This window comes from Mesoplodon mirus, assembly GCF_964341445.2.
Source record: "Mesoplodon mirus genome assembly, chromosome: 15".
Taxonomy (NCBI): Eukaryota; Metazoa; Chordata; class Mammalia; order Artiodactyla; family Ziphiidae; genus Mesoplodon; species Mesoplodon mirus.
Window position 1 is genome coordinate 18,974,901 of NC_138991.1, and position 25,793 is coordinate 19,000,693.

Here is a 25,793-nt window from a genome sequence, read left to right on the forward strand (position 1 = left end):
TGTTCTAGGTGTGGCAAAACAGTACCAAGTCTCTGGTCTCATGAAGTCCCATAATAAGCATCATAATCACCCCAACCCAGCAGCTGTTAAATGAGTAACTTTGGAAAGGGAGGGGGAAAAAAGGGTCTCCATAAGGGTCTCCCAAGTTTCCCTGGACTTGGCCCCATGAAGTTCCAGAACCAGACTTCAATACTGCAGCTGGAAGATACCTTCATAAGAAGTGACAGACGCCATGTCAAAGAAAGGGCCAAACAATCAGATGAAGGTTGCCAAATATTTTGCAAAGTACTTAAGTTTTTCTCCTCAATGTTCAATACTTGGTAAAATTTCATCATCGGAAACTTAGTAGTACAATGCATTAAAAGACTAAGAGTTGCTCAAAGATAGCAGTCTAGCATTTTCCATTTTGTTTTTACCAGCTCTGCAACACAATCTCAAATTCTAAAACCAATCACAACATCTTCCCAAGTGTCTATATGCTTAGAAGAAATGCCACAAACTGACTTAAAAACACCTAAGTGGACCTATCTTGGTTCTTAAACATCAGCAATTCTGTAAGATTAGTGGCCAGATGTTGTTCCATGTCCTTGCCTTGGAAAAGACACAACATGAAGCAGCCAACTAACTGGTTTGCTTTAGGCCTCAATCTCATACAAAAAAGGGTTAAATGGTCATAGGATGTTTTCTCTTCCAGTCCACTTCCTCATTTAAATTGGACTCCTTTTATGCTTTTACAACACTACAATTACCTTAATCTGTCTTTTCAGTCCCTTCCTGTCTATGTACCCCATTTTCACTTGTTTTATAACCTTCTCTCCCATCCTACTCCTTCCATATGCTCCTTAAATTCAAGTTCATCTTCCTCTCTTCCTCTGGCTCTCATTCCCAGGGACCAACTGATTACATTAAAAGTAAAAAAACCATGCAATGTCATGACGGGGTCCTAGGTAATTTATTTCTCTACTCTGGTCTCAAGTTTTCTAATCTGTAAAATGACCTCTACTGATCTCTTACACTTACAGTCCCAAGAATTCTATGATCTTTAAAAATTGTTTTAGTTCAAACTAATTAGGATAAAAAGGAAAAATCTAAATGCTTAAGAGCAGTGGTTCTCAAACTTTCCTATGTATGAGACCTGGGAATAAGATCATCCTCAGATATGTGTATTTTAACACAAGCTCTCCAGGTGACTATAATCTATAATCATATTTTGAAAAACCCTGCTCTGTCATGTCTTGGTCCTTTGAGCAGTGATTAATACCAAATACCAGCCACCTACAATAATGGACATGCTACCGATTTTATTTTCAGTTTCTACTTCAATTGGGTCTCTCTGTTCCTTTAAAAGGCAGGCACAAGATGCTGAGTCAGTCCCTGGGGATTTTTTTTTTTTTAATTTACAGCTGAGAATATTGAGGCTCTACAATTGAGGAAGAAAGAGGTTTTCACCTGCTACTTTCCCAGCCCCTATTTGAAAGGAAGAAGGAAGCGCTACATTAGGGGTGACACAGCTACCCCAACTTAGATAAGGAGTAGGGTAGTCAGGTGCTTTAGAATAGAAATTTTCTTTTGTTGTTTGGACATCGGGCACAGACGTGCTTAGAGGCAGAGGTAACTTGAGTCCTGCCACTGGGACTCAGTTGAGAAGATGAATGACTAGAAAAAAGATAGAATAAGACTTAATGAAGCTGCAAGCTCACAGTAAACTTTTGACACTTGGCTTATACAGATTCCTCTGGAAGCCAGAGGCTACCAAGTTTTATGAAAAGAGTCCCGTGAGCTTCCTGTGATACATACGAGTGTGAATCAGCAAGGTAAGCGTCTGGCACTACTCACCAAGCCAGGGTTCAGCAAAATTTTTCTCTAAGGGGACAGGTAATAAATCATTTTAGGCTTTGTGGCCCATTCAGTCTCTGTTGCAGATACTCAACTCTGCCACTGTAGCACAAAAGCAGCCACAGATTATATGTAAATGAATGAGCATGGCTGCATTTCAATAAAATTTTATTTATGGACACTGGAATTTGCATTTCATATAATCTTCCTGTGTCATGAAATAATATTCTTTTTTTAAATTGAAGTATAACTGACATAACATTATATTAGTTTCAGGTGTATTTAATAATTTTTTCCCCAACCAGTAAAAAAATATAAACACCATGGGCCATACAAAAGAAGGCACAGTTTGCAGAACTCTGCAATTACTTAATAGTGACTAGAAACTATCCCCAATGCCCCCGTAGAGAGAGCGGTGCCATTCTGAAGCTCGGTGTGTAAATGAAGAATATCCTCCTTGCTTTACCTAAGGCTTTCCCCTAAATGATATCCATGCTCAGCCTGGTTCCCTCTTCTCTCCTCCTTTCAAACAGCCCATGAATGGCCATACTTGATTTAAAAGTGGTTAAAATCTACTTGCTCTACAAAACTAGCCAGTCAGTCACATGAATGAGAACTCTGAAGGGGAGGCCAAGGCTGAGCCCACTACTAATTCTGCTTCTTAAGCAGCAAGCTAGTTAAATTTGTTATTTATCCCCCTTGAAGTGGTAACAACATCACACTTGTTCACACTCCTAACCACCTCCAATGAAACTCCTTAGTATATAAGCAGACTTCAGAGATCCTTCTAAAATAAGGGGGTTGGGGGCGGGGTCTAGTAAATCCTTGGTTAACAAAAAGATCCTTTTTCTTGAGTACTGAGATAAACAGAGGTTTTACTGATTTTTGGAGTAACTGGCTCCAAGCACAATGTGAACTGCTAAAAAAATAAATTATCCAGGGGTCTCTGCTGCACAAGCCGGCAAGCCTTCCTTAATAAGGAAAGAATTACACATTAAACTGTAACAGAGCCTTCTAGTCAATGATATTAGTCTGATAAGGATCCACTGTAAATGAAGGCAAGTGCTCTAAGAAATGCAAGTCCTTGGTCTGATACCACACAGGTCACTCCACTACAACCCAGTATTCCCAGGAGGCAACTGAGTCACCCAGGCTCCCCTTTACCTTGTTTTGTGTCACATTTAAGAACTCAAGCTGTGGCATCAGACAGGCTTCGATTAGCCTCCCAGCTGTGTGGCTTACTACTAACTATATAGCCTTGAGCCTCAGTTTCTTCAAAAGTAAAGTGGAGATAATAAATGTTCAAAATTCAGCTACTTATTTTATCCCAATTCCATTTTGTCTTCCCACCCGCCAAAAAAAAAACAGATCATAATTTGAAGCTAAAGCTGAAGGAAACTGAATCTGTTCCTGGTCTTTAAGCAATTTACTCAAGTTATTTTCTAAGACCTCATACGTTCACTATGCTCCAGTGGTCAAGGCTATAAAAGCCCACTTTGTTCCACCAGACTAAGATTGTCTGGCTAATGGTGGACTAGATTACTTATGAGTAAGTCAACACTCACTCACTGTGTTCACTGTGAGCATGCAAATGACAGGAAGATCCCAAATGGGGTCGAGAAGTTGAGTTCTGATCTGCTTTTACTATATAAGCAGCACCTTGGGTGAGTTAAAATCTTGGGTGTTACTTGCTTGCCTGGACAATCTTAGATTCTCTACCACTTATAGTCAGACATTTACTTATTACTGACTACAATGGAACAAATATGAATTAACTTCTTGTTATAGCAACATACTAAAAACTTGCAATTTCAAATTAAGTTGTGAGCTAAAACCAACCATTTTAAAGGACAGTGATCCATAAAGATATTATATGTAAACATAAGTTAATCTCTTTTTGTCAACTACAAAACAGACATGACCTATCTCACAGGGTTGCTGAGATAAAATGAAAATTTATTCAATCCACAGGTACCTTAAATGTTCACCTTTGTGTAGCACTAAAAGGGTCAAGTAACATGGAAAACTGTCTGAGCTTTCCAATTGCTTTGGTAAACTCAGCTTTACTTACCAGTCATGAATCCTCTTAGCAGGTCACCCAGGATAAGGCAATGTAGACATACAGAAGGAAGTTCGTTATTCAAACTCATAACACAAATTCATACCTGTTTTGGATTTTGAAGTTCCAAGAGCCCCAAACTCCCATATTCCAAGTAAAATCTAAACCCAAATCTCTTTGCTCTTATCTAAATTTTACCTAGAGCTGTGCTGTCCAATATGAAGCCACTAGCCACATGTAGCTACTTTAAAAAAAAAAAAAAAAAACTTGAAAATTAAGTTCTTTGGCCACACTAGCCACATTTCAAAGGCTCAACAGTCTCATATGGCCAGCAGCTACCATGTGGAATAGCATAGATCAAGAACAATTTCCATCATGACAGAAAATTCCACTGGACAGTGCTGACAAAACCACGATTGAGACTTCCTGTGTCCTGATGCCTTGCCTAGCACTCTCCACTCCACCAGCGACTCCTCTGCTGGAGCCCAGTCAGGGGCCTTTTCCCTACACAGCAAGACACTATGCTGTGTAGTTCCTTAAGGTCAGCCAAAGTTTGCCATCTCAAAAGCAGGCCACTTCTGCAGAGTTCCAGGGGAATCAGAGACTCAATGAGTGCTGCCCAGAGAACATTTCAACTAAGGTATTAGTCCACTAAGGTATAAGTTAAATCAGATAGAGCAATTATTTTAAGCTTCAGGAGTATGGCAAGGAAGTCCCATTTTACTAACTCATCTTTGTTCTCTAAATGCAAGACAAAGTTGGAATTTTTTACTTTTGCCTCTGAAAGTAATTAACCAGTACAAGATCCTTAGGAGGGTTATTTGCATTTTACATACTCTTCTGTAGTGAGTAATGTTTTCACAAGGACATCCCCATACTGAAAATGCTTCTCCTTTCCTAGGAGGCAGAACTTAAAAGAGAAAAAGGACGTGTCTAACCTGAAAATGTACCTTCTCAGGCCAGCTCAATTAGGACAGGCTCATTCCTGCAGGCTTGCCTTCCTTTGCTTCTATTAAGTGGGCCCTCAATGCCTGGGAAGTAGTGAGAGTGACTACAAACCTCCTGACTATGCTGCATAGGAACCCACCAGCTCAGCCTAAGCTGCCCATTTCCAATGGGCATGGGCCTCAAATGGCCCCAAGTCCACACCTTGTCTGGCCATAAAGGTATCAAGTGTGTTGATGCGTTGCTTCATGCATCCTATTACTAATTCAGCCAACGGGCCTTTTTTGTCTAGAATATCACTACTGACTGTGCTTGAAATGCACAGGTCATTCTCTGGGTAACTAGCTACAGAAAGTGTAAGCCTGAATATATATATGCTCTTAAGAAGCTTTTCTGGTGCTAATCATGTAATTGGCTCCTTTTTTTTTGCTCCCATTTTGAATTACTCCAAATTCCTAACTATAAGGAAGTATAAGTATCAAACAAGTATTGAGGCCCAGACATGGGCCTTGTGAAAAAAACAAGGAACATTATTTAAGAGGTTGAATTACTACAAAACTAGGTATAGGCTTCATGTGAATCAGAGTCATAATCTGCTCAAGGTCACTCAACTACCGAGAGTTGAACCCAAGTTTATCTAACTCCAAAGCCTATGTTTCACTGGTGAGCACGTGGACTTCATCAACTGTCTTTCATTCCTCCTAAAAATGTGAGAGGCGCAATAGGAGAAGGTGAACTTCAAATCTTACTCTATTCCACTCGTTCTGAAACCTCAATGTGTATCAATCACCTGGCTGACTTGGTAAAACCTAGACGGTGAGCCCCCACTCCCAGAGCTTGAGCCAGTAGGTTTGCATGAGGGCCAAGAATTTGCATTTCCCCCAACAAGTTCTCAGGCCATGCTGATGCTGCTGATCAAGAAACCACACTTTAAGAACCACTGCTCTATTAAAATCCTCCCATTTCAATCAGTGCCATCAGTAACTAAAGACCCCTAGTTTAACCTAAAGATAGTGCCCTCCACAGGTTAGATCCACAGCATTCCACTAAACTACTCTCCACTTCACGTCCTCAAGCCCTGCCTTCAACATCCTAGGAACACTAGCATGAAAACTGCCTCTCACTCTTCGTGCTCCGCTTAGTCAACCAATCTTAAAAGATGACATCAGGATCAAATAATGGCTAGTTAAACATGGAAGTAGGAGAAAAGATTAGGATTCTGATGAGACACATAGTTAAACAGCTGCAAAGGCAGTTAACTATCTCTGCTATTTATCTAAATGCTCGTTGAAAGGTAGAGTGGGATAAGTAATAAGCATTTATAAACATATGGAAAACACTGTTCTGGTGCCTTTTTAAAAATTCTGTTAATTTAATAACTAAACCAATGGAGTACCTTAATCAAATAAAACAAAACAGATCTTAGCCAAATAAAATAGTTCAGATAGATCAGTTTCTCCAAAGGTGACTTATGGGTCACCTGTATTAGAATCATTTTGAATTGTTAAAGATATATTTAAAATGCAGATTTCTTAATAGCTCCACAACAGAATCAACTTCAAGGCATAGGACTAGGAATATGTATTTTTACCAAGCACTCCCAGGTAATTCTTATGCAAATTAGCTTAAGAACTGAAAACTTAGTGTAAAACTCTCAATGTTCCTAACTTGATTTTCAACCAGTTGGTGAGCTAGGAGAGAGGGAGGATCCCATTTCACAACTAAACATTTGTTAAAAGCATCTGTATTGACCATATAAGATGAGATAGTGCTCTTGCCCACTTCCTAGTAAGTAATAAGCCAACCACATAAATTTCTAAAGCCTAGAATGAAAAATTGGAAGAGGACAACAAAGGCTCAGTGAAAGCCAGAGAAAAGTGGCTACTTCTGGCTTGGGGTTAAGTGTTGATTGCAGACAGATTTCACTGGAAAGGAAACTGAGTATCTAAGACTATGCCTTCAATATTGAAACAGGCTCTGAGATGTTTCTAACTCTCAAGGAGTTTACAACACTTAATGCCTTCCTAAAAATAGATAGGAAAATGGAGATGATATACTTTATCTAAACTGTACCAAATTCTAAACACTAAGGAGGCATTCCAGGGTAAAAAGGAATATTTTAACAGAACAAAACATGATCATAGACTTCTGGGAGAAGAACACACACTGAACTTTATTTCTGGGAAACAGGGTTGCTGCAGAAGGCCTTTAAAAAAAAAAAATCAAGTTTTCAGTAAATGTACTGAGCAAAATTATCTTCACTTTTGTACAACAGCACCTACTGGCATGCATATTTACACGTGTGCAATCAGGATGAATTCTGTTTGATAGTCCGCTCGTCTTATTTATGCAAACACTTTCACTGTTTTCAGTCACTTATAGACATATTTCATCATATTGTACTATAACTTTAAACTCTTCCCCTAAAAATTTGAGCTTAACACAAACACTACCTGACATCTAAATTCTAGAAGTTAGCTCCAGTCCTAAATAAGTTCTATAACATTTTCAGGACTATTGAGGGAAAATTTTTAGCTTGTTTGCCCAACTAGAATCTGTTTCCCCAAAGAGAAAACAAGTACATTTCTGCTCACAGACCACTTTCCTGACATTCTGAGATTAGGAGGGTGCAAACATCTGTAAAAAGATTATAAACGTCTGTGGAAGTGCGATTTTTATATTACACTGCTCTCAAGGGAGGAAGAAGGTGATTTGATTTTTAAGTGGAAAGAGTAATTAATTATGGTCAAACCACCATCAGCTGAATCTCCACTGAGCCCACCCCGTCTGTCGTGGACTTCTGTATGCTAAGGGAGCTAACTGGGAGACTTTTCAGAGCTGGGCTGTGTGGCCTTGGAGAGCTTTCAGTTTGGAAGTCAAGTGTAACAAGCCAGCAGTTACAAAGACTAGCCAATTTATATTCCTCCTCCCCATTTTTGTTCTTTCCTGGTTAACTAGAACTGTGAAAATTTCTATGTTAAATAGCAAGAACTACTCTCATTGCATCTACTCCTGCGAAAACACACTGATTGTAAGAATAAGGCAGAGTAAAGCTAACGTTTAGTCTCAATCAGTTTTCTAGTGTTCAAATCACTATACTTAACACTACTATGTACTCTGAACCTTCCTCTGAGGAGTTTAACAGCTTTCATGTATTGCCCGTATCAAGACACTTCATGGATTAGGAAGGAGTAACAGTAAGTAATATATTTGAAATGTTTCATAAAATTAGTTTCCCAGGACTTTAAGTCCTGAGTCTAACCTCTAAGATTTCAGTTCTTCAAATTTAATAAGATGGTGATTTCACAGCTTTTATTTTAGGCAATGCATTCAAGGATTTAAACTATTTCAAGCAAATACTTGATTAGCTACTGTCATATGAATCTCTTGCACAGAATGTGAACGTTTCTAGTCACCCTGACAAATGTACCTGTTTGGGGAAACCTGAAAACTAATTTCCTAAAATTCATGCAAAACAGGTATCTGATACAAAAAGATAATGGAAAATACACAGAACTTAAAACTAAACTTTTATTCTGCTATTCCAGGTGAAAAAGTTTTAATGAGCTTATAGGTATCCTAAATTTTTTTTTTCTAGAACAGTTATGAGTTTGGACATCTTTGGAAATCTAAGGTCCTAGGTTTTCCAATTCTTTCCAAGGAGAGAAAAAAAATCTCCTAGGATTGGAAATAAATGGAGGCATCACTCTTTTTCACTGATAGTGAAGCATTAGCTGCCAGAAAGTACCTTCCGTTCCCACTTAACCTGGTACGACAGGAGCCTTTGCACTGATGAAAACACATGGAATCTCAACAGAGGAAGTAAAAATACAGACCTGCAACTTACTAACCTCAAAGTGTTCCTTCTGAGAGCCCTATGGGTTTGTATTGTTCATCTGTATCTAGTCACTACAGGTATTTACTTTGTGAATGTTTAAATAAATGAACATGGCAACTTAAAGTTTCCATTTGCAATTAAACATGAATGTTTTAGCTTCCTAAGTAGATCTCTTAAATACTGCACCATCCCAAGGGCAAAGCGGTATGAGAAACAAAGTGGTTTGTACACAGACACAAAGTAAAGGCGAGTCAGCACCCTCCTGAGCCCGCCCATCTCAGATTCACAGCAACAGTATCATGTTCAAAGCTCCCTAGTGACCCTCCTCCCCTGGAGTAAAATCTCACAATACCCAAATTTAAAGAAATTGAAGACGTTCCCTTTGTACAGAAGACTAATGAAGCAATCTCTGAAAAGGTGCTTGGGTGATTTTTTTTTTTTTTTTTTTAATTTAAGGACTGGCAAGGAACTCAAAATTTTGTTCTAAGTTTTCACCTTTACTAAGGTAATCCTCGGGACTTCCCTGGTGGCGCAGTGGTTAAAAATCTGCCAGCCAAGGCAGGGGACACAGGTTTGAGCCCTGGTCCGGGAAGATCCCACATGCCACAGAGCAACTAAGCCCGTGTGCCACAGCTACTGAGCCTGCACTTTAAAGCCCGTGAGCCACAACTACTGAAGCCCATAAGCCTACATCCCATGCTCCACAACAAGAAGCCACCGCCATGAGAAGCCCACGCACCGCAACAAAGAGTAGCCCCCACTCACTGCAACTAGAGAAAGCCCGTGCACAGCAACAAAGACCCAACTCAGCAAAAAATAAATGAATAAATAAATAAATTGAAAGAAAGAAAGAAAGAAAGTGATCCTCACATGCTATTTAATCCTCAGTATTAGACCTAGTTTAGATGCAAAGGACTAAGACTCAGAGATTAACGTGTTCAAAGACCTCACCATTGAGCAGAAGCGCAAGAGCTCAAATTGAAATATCCTTTCCACTATATTATGGTTGCCTGATTTGGCGGTGGGTGGGGGGAGACACGTGGATCCCCTCCCCACCCAAGGCTATTCACATTCTTAATCAGAGAAAAATGATATGAGAAAGAGGTCCAAGCTCTGAAGACTTTTAAACCCAATCCTATTTCTGACACTCTAACATACGGAGGGCAATAGAGCCATGCAGTATTAATATTCACTTTCTCACTGTTTTTTTTCCTAGGTACTTTAAGAACCATTTGTTCCTGAGATGTTTATCTTTTCAAGACTTCATCTCTGAGACTCTTTAAAATTAGACCCTGTGTTGTAATTTTGATCCTACAAAATTATTTTCTCTGGACTACCTTTAATTGAATATTAATTTTGAAGTCTGTTCCTGTTGTGATGCTACTCTGATAATCCTTTTGATCCATGGTATAAGATCCCTACTAAGATCCATTTGGCTAAATTTAATGTACATTAGTGAAGATATCCCTAACTAACTTCGGTTTATCTTAAGTAGTACTTCCAAATTAAAAATTCAAGGCAATTCAATAATCAGCATTACCTAGACTTATGAGCCATTACTAAAATTTTTTTCCATGGAATCCCCCAAATGCCTATACTCATGCACAATTGTTAACATGGAGTTTGCTACTTAAGTTCTCATACCTAAGCTTTATTATCTAAGGCACTTATTCCCAAGAATTACTATTTCACAGCAAGTTGAGCTGGTCACATTAAGCAACTATCTGAATAAATGAAAAATAAAAGTAACTCTCAGGTGCTTTGAGTCTTCTCAGTTTAAAAATATTGAGGTGGGGACTTCCCTGGTGGCACAGTGGTTAAGAATCTGCCTGCCTGCCGATGCAGGGGACACGGGTTCGAGCCCTGGTCCGGGAAGATCCCCCCACATGCCACAGAGCAACTAAGCCGTGTGCCAGAACTACTGAGCCTGTGCTCTAGAGCCTGCGAGCCACAACTACTGAGCCCGTGTGCCACAACTACTGAAGCCCACGCGCCTAGAGCCCGTGCTCCACAAGAGAAGCCACCGCAGTGAGAAACCCGCACACTGCAAGGAAGAGTTGCCCCCCACTCGCTGCAACTAGAGAAAGTCTGCGCGCAGCAATGAAGACCTGATGCAGGAAAAAAAAAATTATATATATATATAGGGTGGCAGGCAGTAAAAGAGTACCCTTTGAAGAACCATGATGATGGAAGACCTACTGAGTTCTGTGGTTTAAAAAAAAAAAAAACCCATAAATAATGAACTAGGCATTTCACTGATTAAATGTATCTAAAAGATAAATCCCTGGTTATCTTTTTTTTTTAATTGAGGTATAAATGACGTATAAGCTCTGGGTGACTTTAATAGAAAACCCATAATTCTATTAAAAGGTTGAGAAATTAGCCACATCAATACACTTCCTTCATTTCTAAGCCCACCTTTATTGCTGGAAGAAGTTCTTTCAGCAGTAACCACCTTGCCTTAGACTTATTCTTAGAAAAGTAAGAACCAGGTATACATTTGGCTCCTACTTAGCCCAAACCTAGATATAGAAACACCATCTTTTATTTTACGGTGATTGCTTAACAGTCAGAAGAGAGCCACGTAGGCTATGCGGTTCAGTTAGGTAAAGACTCTATCTACCAACTCTAGTTATGTGTTACTCTTCACTGTGTAAATGTCAGGAAGATTTAAAATGTTAACAGAGAATACCAGTGAGGGGAGGAAAGAGCCACCAACTCACTACTTCAAACCTAACATGTAAGATAAAGATCCATCTCAGAGCAGAAGCTGTCTGATCAAAGTTTAAATTTTAAAATGTGGGTAGAGAGACACCTTCATATACTCATTTAAATCTCAATAGCTTGTGAAGCACAGAAATATCATCCTTGTTTACAGATGAGAAAACAAGGTATACGTATGCTAACGCACACATATACAATCTAAAAAAACGGTACTGATGAACCTAGTGGCAGGGCAGGAATAAAGACGCAGAGAATGGACTTGAGGACACGGGTGGCGGGGGTGGGGCGGGGGGGAAGCTGGGATGAAGTGAGAGAGCAGCACTGACATATATACACTACCAGATGTAAAATGGATGGCTAGTGGGAAGCTGCTGCATAGCACAGGGAGATCAGCTTGATGCTTTTTGACGATCTAGAGGGTTGTACAGCAGAAACTAACACAACACTGTACAGCAATTATACTCCAATAAAGATTAAAAAAAAAAAGAAAAAGAAAACAAGGTATAGCGGCCAGGGCAAGTTTCATAGTAAGAACAGGGACTTAATCTAGATTGTTCTGATCTCTACTCCAACTTTCTATTTTACCACAGCTGCTCAAGAGCATTGTATCTCCCCAGAGCCTCCCTCTTCATCACTTATTCCCCTATTTCAATAGCAATCTGGTTCCAGCCTTAATACCATAGCATCTCTTGAAGATATAAGGGGTCTAAGGCTATCTCTAAGAGCATATAATTAAGGGCAGCCTGTGACATCTTTTTTTTTTTTTGGCTGCGCTGAACGGCATATGGGATCTTAGTTCCCCAACCAGGGATCGAACTCACACCCCCTGCAGTGGAAGCACGGAGTCTTAACCACTGGACTACCAGGCACGTCCCGGCTGTGACATCGTATTAGAAGCTTACCAATTACCACCTGACTGGGGTTTCTGGAATCTGGACTAAGGCAGTATGCTACCAAAAAGGGGAGATGAGAGGGACTTCCCTGGTGGCGCAATGGTTAAGAATCTGCCTGCCAATGCAGGGGACACAGGTTCAAGCCCAGGTCCAGGAAGTTCCCATATGCCGCGGAGCTACTGAGCCCACGTGCCACAACTACTGAGCCTGAGCTCTAGAGCCCGTGACCACAACTACTGAGCCCATGTGCCACAACTACTGAAGCCCGCAGGCCTAGAGCCCATGCTCCGCAACAAGAGAAGCCACTGCAATGAGAAGCCCACGCACCGCAACAAACAGTAGCCCCCGCTGGCCGCAACTAGAGAAAGCCCGCGTGCAGCAATGAAGACCCAATGCAGCCAAAAATAAATAAATAAATAAAATATTTTTTAAAAGGATATTTAATAAAAGGGGGGGGGGAGATGAGAAGGTTTTCCCACAAATCTGTACTATTCCCATTAAATTCAGATTTTTTTATTTTTAAAATTTTATTTATTTTTTTATACAGCAGGTTCTTATTAGTTATCCATTTTATACATATTAGTGTATATATGTCAATCCCAATCTCCCAATTAGATTTAATGAATACAAAAACATATTGTCTACCAAACTCCCAAAATTAGTTCCCTTCCTCCCACTTCCCCTTCTGCTGCCAAGCAAGAGCTCAGACAGCTGACTACAAAGAAATAAAGGGGCTACCTTATAGGAGCTGGGTAAAGCAAGGGGGTCTTAGCCAATGAGATTCCCTAATCCACTGATCTTGAAATCTGCTAGATCAGTCTTCTGCCCAACCCGTATTTTGCCTACAAAACTTTATAAATCTAGGCATTTGTATCTGGGAGCAAGATTAAAATCTGGACTTTTACTAAGGGGCAATGAGTACACTTCTAGTGTATTCTGGTGTAGGAATAACCTTCAACTTACAACTTTTTTTTTGGTAAACTCCAAATAGCCAAGGATATCTCCTCCAAGAAGGTTCCTGCCCTCTATCTTTCCTAGGCTGTGCTGAGAAAAATACAAAGAATATTGGACCAAGGGTTGGCGGATGTGTTTTTGTTCTTAAAATACAGGAAAATGTCATAATACCCAGGGATCTATTAAACTTGTTCTCAGCAACGTCAACAACAAAGACAAGCGAATTAAAGTGCTCAATTATGCTGACTGCTTTAACACCTTTTGTTGAAGCTTATCTAGGTGTGTCTCAGGAATGCTAATGAACTGAGTTCTTCAGTTCCTTAAATCCACAGAAACAAAGTTAACTTCAAAGGCTCAGAGAGGAATTAACAGAGACTGGCAGAGATGCACGCATCTCTACCCAACCTAATGGGGAGGGCAAAAGGGAGATGTAAATAAAAATATTTACTATACATTTCAGAAAAATTCTCAAGAACAGTACAGAAAGGTAAAGCTGGCAGGGAGATAACTGAGTGGATCTAAAAATATAAGGCAACAAATTAAAAACGAGTACCAACCAAAAAGAAATTTAAAACTTAAGTTGCCAATATCCCTTGTTTCTTTCTTAACTAAACCTTAAAGACATAAATGACAGATAAAGACACAATACAAACTTTGACAATGGGTGGTCTAGCTTGATGATATTACAATCTGTATACCCTAGACATATACTTGAGTCACTTCTCTCCCAGTCTGAAAAATATTTAGAATCTTTCTTGAATATACAGAATAAATATCATCTTAAACAATATCTACTGCTGCTAAAATCATTTAGCAAACTATTAGTCATTTCCTACAACACTACCCCAAATACCATTAATATCTAACAGATATTCCACTCTAAGTTTCTTCCCACCTAATAAAGCCAAGGCTACACCCACCATCACCACTCCCCCATCTTTATCCCCCTGTGCGTACCCAGGCCCTATGCTATCAACACGGAGCATACTACATACTGCCCACACCTAGATAGGCAGGTGGTGGGGGAAGGGCAAAGGTTGGCAAATGCTACTTCTTCGATACCGATGGCCTCTATTTTACATTTCCTACTTTAGCTACTGGCTTGAAACCATGGGGATGGAAAGCTGCTTCACAAACTTCAGATTTACAAGGCATGGAAACAGAAAAGACTTGTTCCAACTATTACTACTAAAAGTTTAAACACAATCTAAAAGCCTCCTTTAAACACAGTATCTCATTCACTTCTAAAGGGCCAGTTGGGAACTTCTCCCATCCCAAACTTTTTACCTTAAGAAGCCAAATTCTCAACTGCTTGCCCAAATGCCCTCATTTCGCAAAGTTAATGAATTCAAAAATAATTAAGGGGCAGTCAGATAATCTTAACCACAGGATACAGAAAAGTTAGTGAACTGACTCTCTTCCGTCTCCAAATGCAATGAATGGACCATATTTTACCTTTCTTCCAAGACAGTTTTTTAACTCAGGATCCCACATCAAATACTCATTTCAAGCATTTCCATAGCCTCATTCAAAAGTAAATAATTACATTGGAATCCATTTTTCCCAGTGAACCAAGAACTTTATTGGAGTTCAACATAGTTTCATATGGAAAACACGCAATCCCTCACAAAACACTTCTGGAGAAATAACTTCGGGTTTGAAGAAAATCAGTATTCTGCACTGTAAGTATGGCAAAAGCTGTTAAAGACCAATAACATACGTATGCACTCATACCCAACTACTAGGAAATAACATGAACAACTGAAGTATGTCTGAAAGTTCCTAAAATGAAATACACCCAGAAAGCACAACAGAATCACGTCTGATACCATTGGCAGCAACAGGTAACTGTTACTGTGATTAACATACAACACATATTCACAAGCTCAGAAGTCAGCCATGTTTTCTGCATGCCCCCACACACGCCGAAAACAAACAAAAACCCCCAACAGCCTAATTTTAGAATATAAGCTTTGAGACATGTTAAGAATCCCTGGCACTTGTATACATGGATACTGACTCACCTAGAACAAACTAATGAATCTCTCTTCAAATTCTCACAATTCCCCATTATTATGCTGATGTTAAAGGAAAAAAGCCAGACTCAATTCTTTTTTTGCTACTATTGGTTAAAATGAGATTTTGGAACGGACCCTGACTTCCTATTTTCCATTTTACTTTATCTACTTACCAAAGACAAGTATGAGTTAATTATAGCAAGCAATATTATCCAGTTTTCACTTTTTAAACCATGAGGTATTTCTGATTTAGTAACTACTTGATTTTCTTGTTTTACCGGTAACGTCGGAATCTAAAATTTGTTTGTGAGTTCTGACATGCTAGTAATCTAAAAAGCACATGTTGACAAGCAACTCCGTTTCATCTACAGCAGCTCACTAATTCTGAAAAGGTGCCCCCAAGAAATCTGGCTGCAGTGGAAGGAAGGACAACACTGGAGCCCAGAGCTTAAGTGTCTCTGGATGGAGTAGGAAGGCATGCCAGATTTCATGTGAAGGTGCCATCAGTTTGGTTTTAAAAATGTGATGGGAGTTTTCAGACAGCCACATCATTAGCTTTCCCACCTGCCACCCCAACCAGTGCCCAACAGCACAGAAGTATAACTATCTGTTAGCATCAGAAACAATTGATATTTAATTCCATCATCCAGTTTGAATCCACTAAGCTACTAGAATCAACACAAGATAATGCCAAACAATGAGCCCATGTAACATTTCTGAGAATAATCGCTGATGAAACCACGCATTATCCTTTACTCATGCCAGGGAGGAAAGAACCCTACTACTCCAGAGGAGATGGGCAAGAACATCAAGCTCTTGAAACAGCGATAGGACCACTGACCCCCAACCTGATCGTTACCATCATCAACACTACAGATAATTCAGTAATCTGCACAGTACTGTGTTAATGACTCAGCCCCACTTCAATGAGTGCTACCAACACCTAGAAGAAGAAGCCTTTTCTCTTAGGTATAAGAGATTATGGTTTCTGCTCCTGAAACTCCCAGCAATACTTTAAATATAAATACATTTCACAAATAACAGATTTTTCCCAGCAGTTGAGTATGATCCGGAATGTTCTAAGTTCTATACGAACAGTAACAGTTTTAACTATTGTAAAGAATGAACTCCAAAGGCAAAAAATCTTTTAGCTCTTAGGGGACGAGGGCAGGCAAATGAGGGAGTTTTGTTTTAACGTTATTGGCACAGTTCATCTGTAAGACGGGTTAGGTCCACTTAAAATCATGCTTAAGCAAACTCTTAATACAAAGATCAATAATAACTTGTCTGAGCATAATTAAAAATTGATCTTTATCTTTTAAAAACTCTTTCATAGTTACATAAATCAATCACTAGTTACTAATGTATTACTTAACAGAGCAAGCAAACAGCTACTAATACTACATCTTTCTTCTAGACAATATTTACAAAGATAATACTCCACTGTCAGACCCTCAGTGTGGTGGGGAAGCAGTTAAAGTGCTTTTTCTCTTGAAGGAGCAGGTTTAGATAAAAAGCAAACAACAAACTATCACATCTTTCCCTCTTGCCTTTTTCAGCTCTGTAAGAAAGTAGAGATGAGGCAGCTTTTAATTTCTTCATACTAGAATCATATATAGCATAGTAGCTAAGCTTGTGAGCTTTGTAGTGCCAACTCACTGCCCTTGGGAAAGCTAGTAAATATACCTAAGGCTCAGTTTCCTTATCTATGGAAATGGAGATAATAGTACCCAACTCATAAGGGTTCTTCCAAGGATTAAATTAAACTAGATGATCCAATGGAAAGAACTGAGATTCATGCCTGATAGACAGTAAACATTCAATAAATACCAGCAATTATTGCTATTACAAGTGAAAAAACACATTCTAAAAGTCAATAAAGCCAGTTTACTTCAGCCTCTACAAAAATGGCACTAAAGAGCAATAACCTACCCAGCCTACAATCAGTCACATATTCAACAGTTCCTTTGTATAACCTAGGTGAGAACCATGGAGGTTAACTTTCTGAGGAGAAAGGACTACACTTTGTTTCATTACTAGATACATTACTTGCTCAGCCCAGTCTGAGAGTCAAAAGAACACTTATTCTGTATTAAGATCCTACCTTCCTCCAAGAGAGGTCAAAAGGACTTCTTACATCCTCACCTGCCACATCCTTTCTGTGCTCCCACATCCCAAAGAAACATATCTACCCTCTGCGGTTTTCTGAACAGCAGGGGCCTCATTTCCCGCTTTTAAAACCCTGATAGGTTGACTAAACATAGTTAAGAAATACTCCAACTCCTGACACTCAGCACCTAGTCTTGCACAACCAAGCCCAGAAGCTAGCTCCTGAGAAATTTCCCCACCCCCAGACAAAATTAAATCCCCTAGTCACCCAAAGCATTTTGGGTATAGAGTTGTCCCAGCACCTACCTTGTAATTAACTAATTATGTCTCCCCCAGATAGACTGGATTGAAGGCAAGAGCAGCACTTCGTGGCCAAAGGTTCAGCTCTAGCACTAAGCACAGTGCCTGGCATATGTTAGGTGCTCAAGAAATGCTACACTTTAACCAGATTCTCTCCTCACAGAGTACCATCTCTTGCTGGATGCCCTACTTCAAAATCTGAACATAAGGCTGCTCGCAGCAGAGCAGGCTAACACGATGGACTGCTGATTACAACATCAGAAAACCTAGTCATCAGCTTCTCCCATTGGATAGGTTCCCAGAACCCAAACTCAACTAAGCAGGATTATGTACCATCAGAATCAGTGGGAATTCCCAGCACACTACAGAGGGTACCTTCTCCTTCAACAGGATTGTTGAAAACTCGAAGGGTGAGCTTTCTATTGGGGCAATCTTCACTCGGTAACTGAAGTGGAAATACTCAAAGAATAAATGCCTTGATTTGGCTGAAAAGGGTACAAAACATAAAGGTCAGGCAAAAGCAAGTTAGCTCTCGATTCCTGAAAAACAGAGGCTTCTGAAAAAGAATGAACAGGAAGCAGGGGTGGGTGCTGGTCATCTTTGTTTCAATAAATAAAATCTTTTTTTCTACCCCACAGCCCATGAGAAAAGCCTAATACACCAGGCCAGATGAGATGCTCAGTAACCTTTCCTCCTGACAACTAAACTGCATTTCTAAAAAAAAAACAGTGCCTTAGGCACCTCAGCCCCACTGAAGTTCTAGTCAGTAATACTTTCATTAAAAAAAAAAAAAAATCAACATGCCTGAGCCCAACATTTACAATGGATGGCCAACAGAGAACTTGCAAACTTTCTGAAGGCAGGTACCACTACCTTTGCAAAGAACACAACTTGGGGAAAGCAATCTCAAAATATAAAGAACTCCACAAAGGAGGGCTTTAGCTTTAGAGCCCTATTTCCTACCATAAACATCTTACCAGGGAAGGGGAGAAAAAAAAAAAAAATCAACAGTTTCCGAAGGGTATCTTTCATTCTGGAAGCAGAAAAGGAAACAAACAAGAAGCAGTAAGAGGGAATAACACCCCAAATAAAGTTCTCTTTGGGAAAAAACAGTAACAATTCAGGCTCCCAACCTTCCCCTTGGTGATGTCTGTGATTTACGTGGCTTTGCTCGGCAGAAAGCTTTTTCTGGGCAGCTCAAGGAAGGAGCCGAGGGAGGGAGAGAAAGAGACATAGGCACAGAAAGGAGAGGAGAGAGAAAAAGAAAATGGCGCAGAGACTAAGTCCCGACTGTCGACAAGGCGACTTTCCCGGGAGGAATCCGGGCCCGGAAAGGCTGCCAGAGGCCCGGCGGCGGGCGACGCGGGGTCTCCGTTGCCCCCTCTTGGGAGGGCCGCGATCTGGGGGCGCTGGGATCCCCGGAAAGGGGGTCCAGAGGCGGCCCGATGGGAACAATGGGGCCGGTGAGCGAGGAGCCGGGACTTAGTCTCTGGGACGCCATGTCTGTCCTCTGCCCGGCTCGGGCCGGGCGCGGGGCCGGCGGCCGGGGGGACCGGGGTCGGGGATGGGGCTCACTCACCATTCAATCGGAAATCCGCCTCGATCTGGGGAAAGAAAAGGAGGGACTATGAAACAACAGGCACATTCACCCCGCGGGCGGCGGGCGAGCGCGCGCTGCCTGGGGCCGGGCCCACCCTGCGCCCCCCGGGATGAGGGCGCCTCGGGAACGGCCTGAAGGGTCAGCCAACCCCCCTAAACTGTAACTTGGCGCCTTCCGCCCGGGGCCCGGGGAGCCGATCTCCTCCGGCCGGCCACCCCTGGCGGGGGGCTCCGGCCTGTCAAAGCGGCGGCCGGGCCGAGGCCGGGGCCTGCGCCGGGGGTCGTGGAGGGTCGGAGCGGGGCCGTGGGCCCGGGCGGGCCGGGCAGGGCAGTACCTGGGAATCGTTGTGGAGATGGTCCCCACTCATGTCGGCCGGAGCGGCGAGCGCGGCGGAAGGCGAACGGCGCCGAGGAGTCGCAGACGTCCGCGGCCGGCCTGTTCGGGCGGACGGGGGCTCCCGGAGACGCGGGTAAAGGGCGGCGGGGCGGGTCTGAGACTCCCGGAACGGCTGAGGCGGCGAGCGCGGCGGGCGGCGAGGGGCGCCGAGGAGACGCAGACGGTCGTGGCCGGCCTGTTCGGGCGGACGGGGGCTCCGTGAGGCTCCCGGAGACGCGTGTAAACGGCGGCGGGGAGGGCCTGAGACTCCCGGAACGGCTGAGGCGGCGACAGCGGCGGCGAGGCTGACTGCTGCCGGGCTGGCGGCGACAGCAGACCCTAGCAGTTGTGTAACAGCCTAAGTTCGCATTTCGGCTCACTGCGCCTGCGCGGCCGCTTTTAAATGCGACGTCCCTGACGTCAGAGACTCCGGAAGGAGGCCGAGGGTTGCGGGACCCGCCCCCTCGCGCTTCCAAAGGTAGACCCGGCTTTGCATCGCAAGCCCCGCCCCTAGCCCTCGCGCGCCAATGTGATTTGCATAAGGAGCTGACTCCGCCCACGGCCGCCCACCCTGTGAAATCTTCTCTTCCTCTCCCAGTGCCTTTTCTCTGATCCCAGATCCCTCCCCTAGGCAGTGCGCGGGCGCAGCCCGGACACCGCCTCCGGACTGGGGCCGGCAGCTCGGCCACGTGGTGGGCCTTTAAAGGCCGCCGCGGGACAGCGGCAGGGCCCGGTCCGAGGTCTCCAGGGAGCTGCAAATACCTTGGCAGCAGGGGCCCCGAGCTCTCACCAGCTATTCTTCTCTCGCTAACCGGACCCCGACGCTGTTTGGCGGGAGGAGCTTTCACCCCAGCCTTTGTCCAGACCTTCCAAATTATGGATGATTTCACGCCCACTTCTTAAAATTTATTTTAATTTTTCAACCCGCCAACAGTCTGGTTTAGCTCCAGTTTTCAGCCGGGTACATGTAGCCCTGGGTTACAAGAGGCCTGATTTCATTCGTTCATTCTTCAAACATCCCTGAGCCAGGAATTGTGCTAAGGAGAGGAGTTGGGTAGGGACCAAAGGGAATCAGATCGCGGGGTAAACACGACCTGGTTCTGTACCCGGCTGGATCCATAACGCGCTATGGGGTGTAGGGGGGAGGAATTGGAGAAAGAACTGCCGTTTATGGAGCATCTACTGTGTACTCCGCTCTGAATTCACACAATAGCTCCGTGAGGTCGCCTATTTTACTAAAGTTAAACTGTGTCAGAAATACGTAACCTACTAACCTACCTGACATCTTCATTTGGATACCTCACAAGCTTCTCCAAGGCTGAACTCACCATCTTCCTCCGCCACCCAGCTAGAAAAGCTCCACCCTGGACATCTTCCTCTCCGTTTCTCATAAGTCCAGCTGATTGCATCTCTTCAATCCTCTCTCCCCCGCCCACACACCTGTGAAGTCTGCATTATCTCCTGCTTGAATTCTTACAATACATTCCTAACAGGGATCCCTACTTCCTTTCTGGCTCTCTCACAAGCTGCTCTGCAACAGTAGACAAAGTGCTCTTTCAACACCAGATCTAACCATTATCCCCTTTCTGCAAACTTCCCCTCATCTTAGTACGAAGTTCAAAATTCTTAAAGTAGCTGCCAAGATCCTGAATAACCTGCTTAATTCAAGTGTGACCTTTGTGAATTTTTTTCCATATGTATTACCACTTTTACTATTATTACTTAATATTTTAATTGATCCCCCTCTTTCTTTAGCTTCATCCTAAGCAATAATAGCTATGAAATAATAATGTCTATGAAATCATTTACAAATAAAATACAAAAAATGTTCATCCATGGGCCACTGAAATCACCTCTATCACATCTAGTGGTAAACACTTTAATTCTTAATTCATTAAGAAAAATTAATTCTTGTGAATGCTTCAAAGCTCAATCTTAGTACCATTTTCTCCCTTCCACACTCCCTGACTCCTCCTTCCCCACCCAGATCAAGTGCCCCTCATAGTGTCCTCTTCCTTTGTAGCACTTATCACAGTTATTCAATTATTAAGGGGGGTAACTAGTGACTTTATGTCTCTCTCCCCTACTGAATGCCAGGCCTATGAGGGCTAGGGCCTTGTCTATCTTGCTTAGCACTTGATCCCCAGCGTCCAGCCGCAGATCCTACAAAAGAGATGTGCGATCAGTGAGGGAATGAAAGCTGGGTAATATAGTGGTTAGGACCACACATGCAGAAGTCAGACCAATCTAGTTTTGAATTCTACTCTGCTGTTTATTAGCTCTGTGATCTCAGGCAAATTGCTTTAATTCTCTGAGCCCCAGTTTCCTCAACTGGATAATGGTGATAATGGTGCAATTTTAAGAGATTTTTGTTTTTTAAATTTGACTGAGAACACACAGCTAGTAAGTGCTGAGTTTTGGATTCAAACTCAGGTCTGCTTGACTCCAAAGTTATTCTCGTTCTCTGAAACAGGTTGCTAGAACCAGTTTCACCTTACTTTTGGTGTCTTTCATCATAGTCTTTCCATCTCAGAATCAGTCCCAGGCCACCAGGTGAAGCATATAACTCCTACCTGTTTGCTGCAGTAAGGCTAAAGTAAGCTGAGGACTGCCTTAAGGCATAACAGTGCTTCCTACCACTACCACAGCCACCCTCCCAAGCCAGGGAGAATCTGCATTCATTTTCAAGGAAGATCTGGTTAGGCGTGAAAACAGAACACACACACCAAAATGGCACCCCAAGCATGGTCCCCGTGTACAAACATGCAAGTATCTGCGCGTCTTGTCACAGGCTGAACTTCTCTGCCAGCATATGTGGCTGGCAGTGCTCTGATGTTGGCTGGCTTACCCAAGGCCACGTGACCCCTCTCTGATTCCTGATACTTCAATCTGGTATCCCCACGATATGGTCCACCTACACTCAGTACTTGAGAAGATTATAGGTAACGCCTGTACAGACATTTTCATTTTAATCGTTATGTAAATATTTCCATGTGTATGAGAAAAAAAGTTTAACCATCATATCAAATCCACGATTTTAAGGATATCACTGCTTAGGATGGGGCTTTTAAAAAGGTTGGTTGATTGATTTAAATAAAAATATCACGGAATGGCACAGAGGGAACATATAAGACAAACTCCGGGAAGGTCAGAGACATAAATGAGGCTTGGGAAACACTGCTTTAAATCAAGACCACTCACTCATGGACCATCCCAACCCCCATAAAAATCACTAGAAGAGGGGCCTCCCTGGTGGCGCAGTGGTTGAGAGTCCGCCTGCCGATGCAGGGGACACGGATTCGTGCCCCGGTTCGCGAGGATCCCACATGCCGCAGAGCGGCTGGGCCCGTGAGCCATGGCCGCTGAGCCTGCGCGTCCGGAGCCTGTGCCCCGCAATGGGAGAGGCCACAGCAGTGAGAGGCCTGCGTACCGCAAAAAAAAAAAAAAAAAAAAAAAAAAAAACCACTAGAAGAGGACAGGCCTGTTTCCAATGTACACACTGTGAAAGGTGGATGATTTATCAATATTCCACTAAAAGAAGGACTTCATACACAAACACACATGTATGAAGGACTTCATACACAAACACACATGTATGCATTGTTATGATTTAAACAGGTCTTTTCCTGCAGGACTTCCCAGAGTTGTCCATATGCTGATACACATGGCGTGTAGCATCTCCAAAATGTATATAAGCCCAGAAACCCTTTTTTTTTCCCCAGACTACTTCTTAAGACTGGGCTCTTTGGAATGACCAGCCCTCAGGCCACCTGCTCTAGATGGTCACTCAAGATTCAGTCCATACTCGTTTGCTCTGACTCTCTTGGGATTGTTATTACTTTAGCCCAACTCTTGGCTCCCAGAACTGAACACATATAGGGCTGTCTGAACAACTTCTGCTTTTCAGGGAACCTGTCCTTCTGCACAGTGTACACAAACACACAACTATGCTGTTGTCCCTTGGGCTACAGTTGTATGACCCAAGCTGAGCTACTCAGATCAACTTCCTTGAGACTCTGGAGCTAGGAAGGAGAAAGTGGCTCAGTGTCTCTTCTTGCAGATGGATGTGTCATATGTAAATCAGGGAGCTGCCCTGCTGGTATTTTCTGCCAAAAGGGCCAGAAAAAGCTGGGAGGAAAGGAGGAGAGAAGGAAGAGAAGAGAAGGCTCTGATGGAGTTCAGGGCCCTGGTTCCTACTATCTCCTGAGGCCTTATTTCACCCCTGTTCTTGTACCTTTAAATAAATCCCCATTTTTGCTTAACAGATCTCTGATGGGTCACTTAAGACCAAGAGCTCTAAGTTATACTAAGTCCTCAGCTACACTTGATTCCTGGGCACTCTCAAGGCCTCTGTTTTCTCTTTGGTCCTGGACCTGGGCCCCTCATGTTATGGCACCTGGATGCCCCCTGGCATTTTGAATTTGGATGCTTGCACAGTCTCGACTTTGGCAATTCTTGGGCAGCAGTGTCTTCTGGTAGATCTCCCTTCCTGTGGGTGCCTTGCCTAAGGACCGCTGCCCTTTTAAGACTTAGGTGATGCTTAGAAAAGAACCTGCTTGACGCCCCAGAAAGGAGACTCAGGCTGGCAATCCCAGTAACAACCAGAAACCCTGGAGTTGTGGAATGAGAGGACAGGCAATAAACATGTAGGAGCCTGGCCCTGTGGGGTGTCCACCTTCACATTCCTTCTCTGTCTTCCTGCCAGAAGACATCCTTTCTGTGATGAGGACATATATTCATTCAACCAGTATTCCCTGAGAAATGAGGGTGCGGGGGCTATGTGGTAGATAGGTACTATGCTAAGCCCTGGGGATACAGATATTAATAAGACCTAATCCTCATGTTGGAGAAGTTCCTAGTCTGATAACAAGACAAACATATTCCCCAACTGTTACCATAAGGTACAAAGAATAACATGGAAGCAGTGGTTACTGTGGGAATGCTGGGGTGGGAGAGGCACATCCAACTCACCAGTGGTGGCAGCGGGGGCAATATTAGGAAAGGCTTCTGGTTGGATGCCATTCTCTAAAGATGAGGAGGGGCTGGTCTGTGGAAGAGAAGGGAAGGTACTGCAGGAAGAAGACCAACCTGGGCCAAGGCAGGGAGTCATGGGCAGGAACAGCTTTGGTCAGGATGGAGCAGAGGGTGAAGATAAACCAGAGAAGAAGGTTGGGCAAGTGGAGAGGCCTCCCCCAGTGACAGTGGAGCTACTGCAGGGTGAGCTATGATGGGGTTTTGAGGAGGTGAGAGAACAACCATGGGCAGCAGGGTGGGGACAGTGTGGCAGAGCTGACACTGGAGACAGGCAGATTAGCCAGGAGGCCCGTGAAGACCATTGAAAGTGTTTCAGAAGCATCATTAACTATGGGGGGTGGGGGTCATTTGGAATAACTGTGAAGATGCAGACCATGAAGGGGACAGCAGGATATTGACCTGTGTCCAGGGTACAACCCAAGGAGAACTGTCCCTGAATCTCCCTCTCACAGGGTATACTGCTGGGACATCCTGCCGCTACTCAGGTCCAGCTGCCTCCACATGGAGAACCAGTGGGCTGGGAGAGGCAAAGAGGCAGAAACTGGGGCTCCAGGAAATCCTGGACAAGTCTGGGAGTGAGTGAAACCCCAAGCTGACTCAGCATGACCCTGCCAAGAAAATGGAACAGAGATGGCAGCCTCGCTCAATAACCGGCAGGTGACAGCTTCACCAAGATCAGGTTTTAAAGAGATCTACCTCCCCACGCCCCCAACAAGCCCTTCGAGTCCTCCATCCCATCCCTTCCACATCCAGCATCTTCTCTCCCTCCTGCATGGCAGCTTCTCCACTTGCTCCCTCCTCCCAATTTTCCCTCTTGACCTTGTTAAAAATAATCTCTCACGTTAATTGATTACTTACCATGTGCTCTGCCCTGGACTAAGTGCTTCCCATACAATCTCACTTAATCCTCACAATAACCTTTATCAAGCAGGTACTACTAGTTGCATCATTTTTACAGACCAGGAACCTGAGGCTTAGGAAGATGGAGTAAGTTTGACTTAGTCACACAGCTATGGATGGTGGGGCTATGATTTGAACCCAAGCAGTCTGACTATGGAGCCCAGTCTCTGAATCCCTGTACTGCCTTCCAAGGTCCTTAGGTCACTGT

General features: G+C 43.0%; 1 protein-coding gene across 1 annotated transcript in view; it reads right to left on the bottom strand.

Annotated features, from left to right (window-relative positions):
• Nucleotides 1-19,974, bottom strand: part of TOP1 (DNA topoisomerase I) — an 84,151-nt gene extending 64,177 nt beyond the window's left edge. The window contains exons 1-2 of the mRNA XM_082645041.1: nt 19,611-19,974; nt 19,256-19,280 (exon numbers count right to left, since the gene is read on the bottom strand). Of these exons, the coding sequence (XP_082501167.1) occupies nt 19,256-19,280; nt 19,611-19,643 (58 nt within the window). The 5' untranslated portion in view covers nt 19,644-19,974. The remainder of the gene's footprint in view (nt 1-19,255; nt 19,281-19,610) is intronic.
• Nucleotides 19,975-25,793: the final 5,819 nt, after the last annotated feature.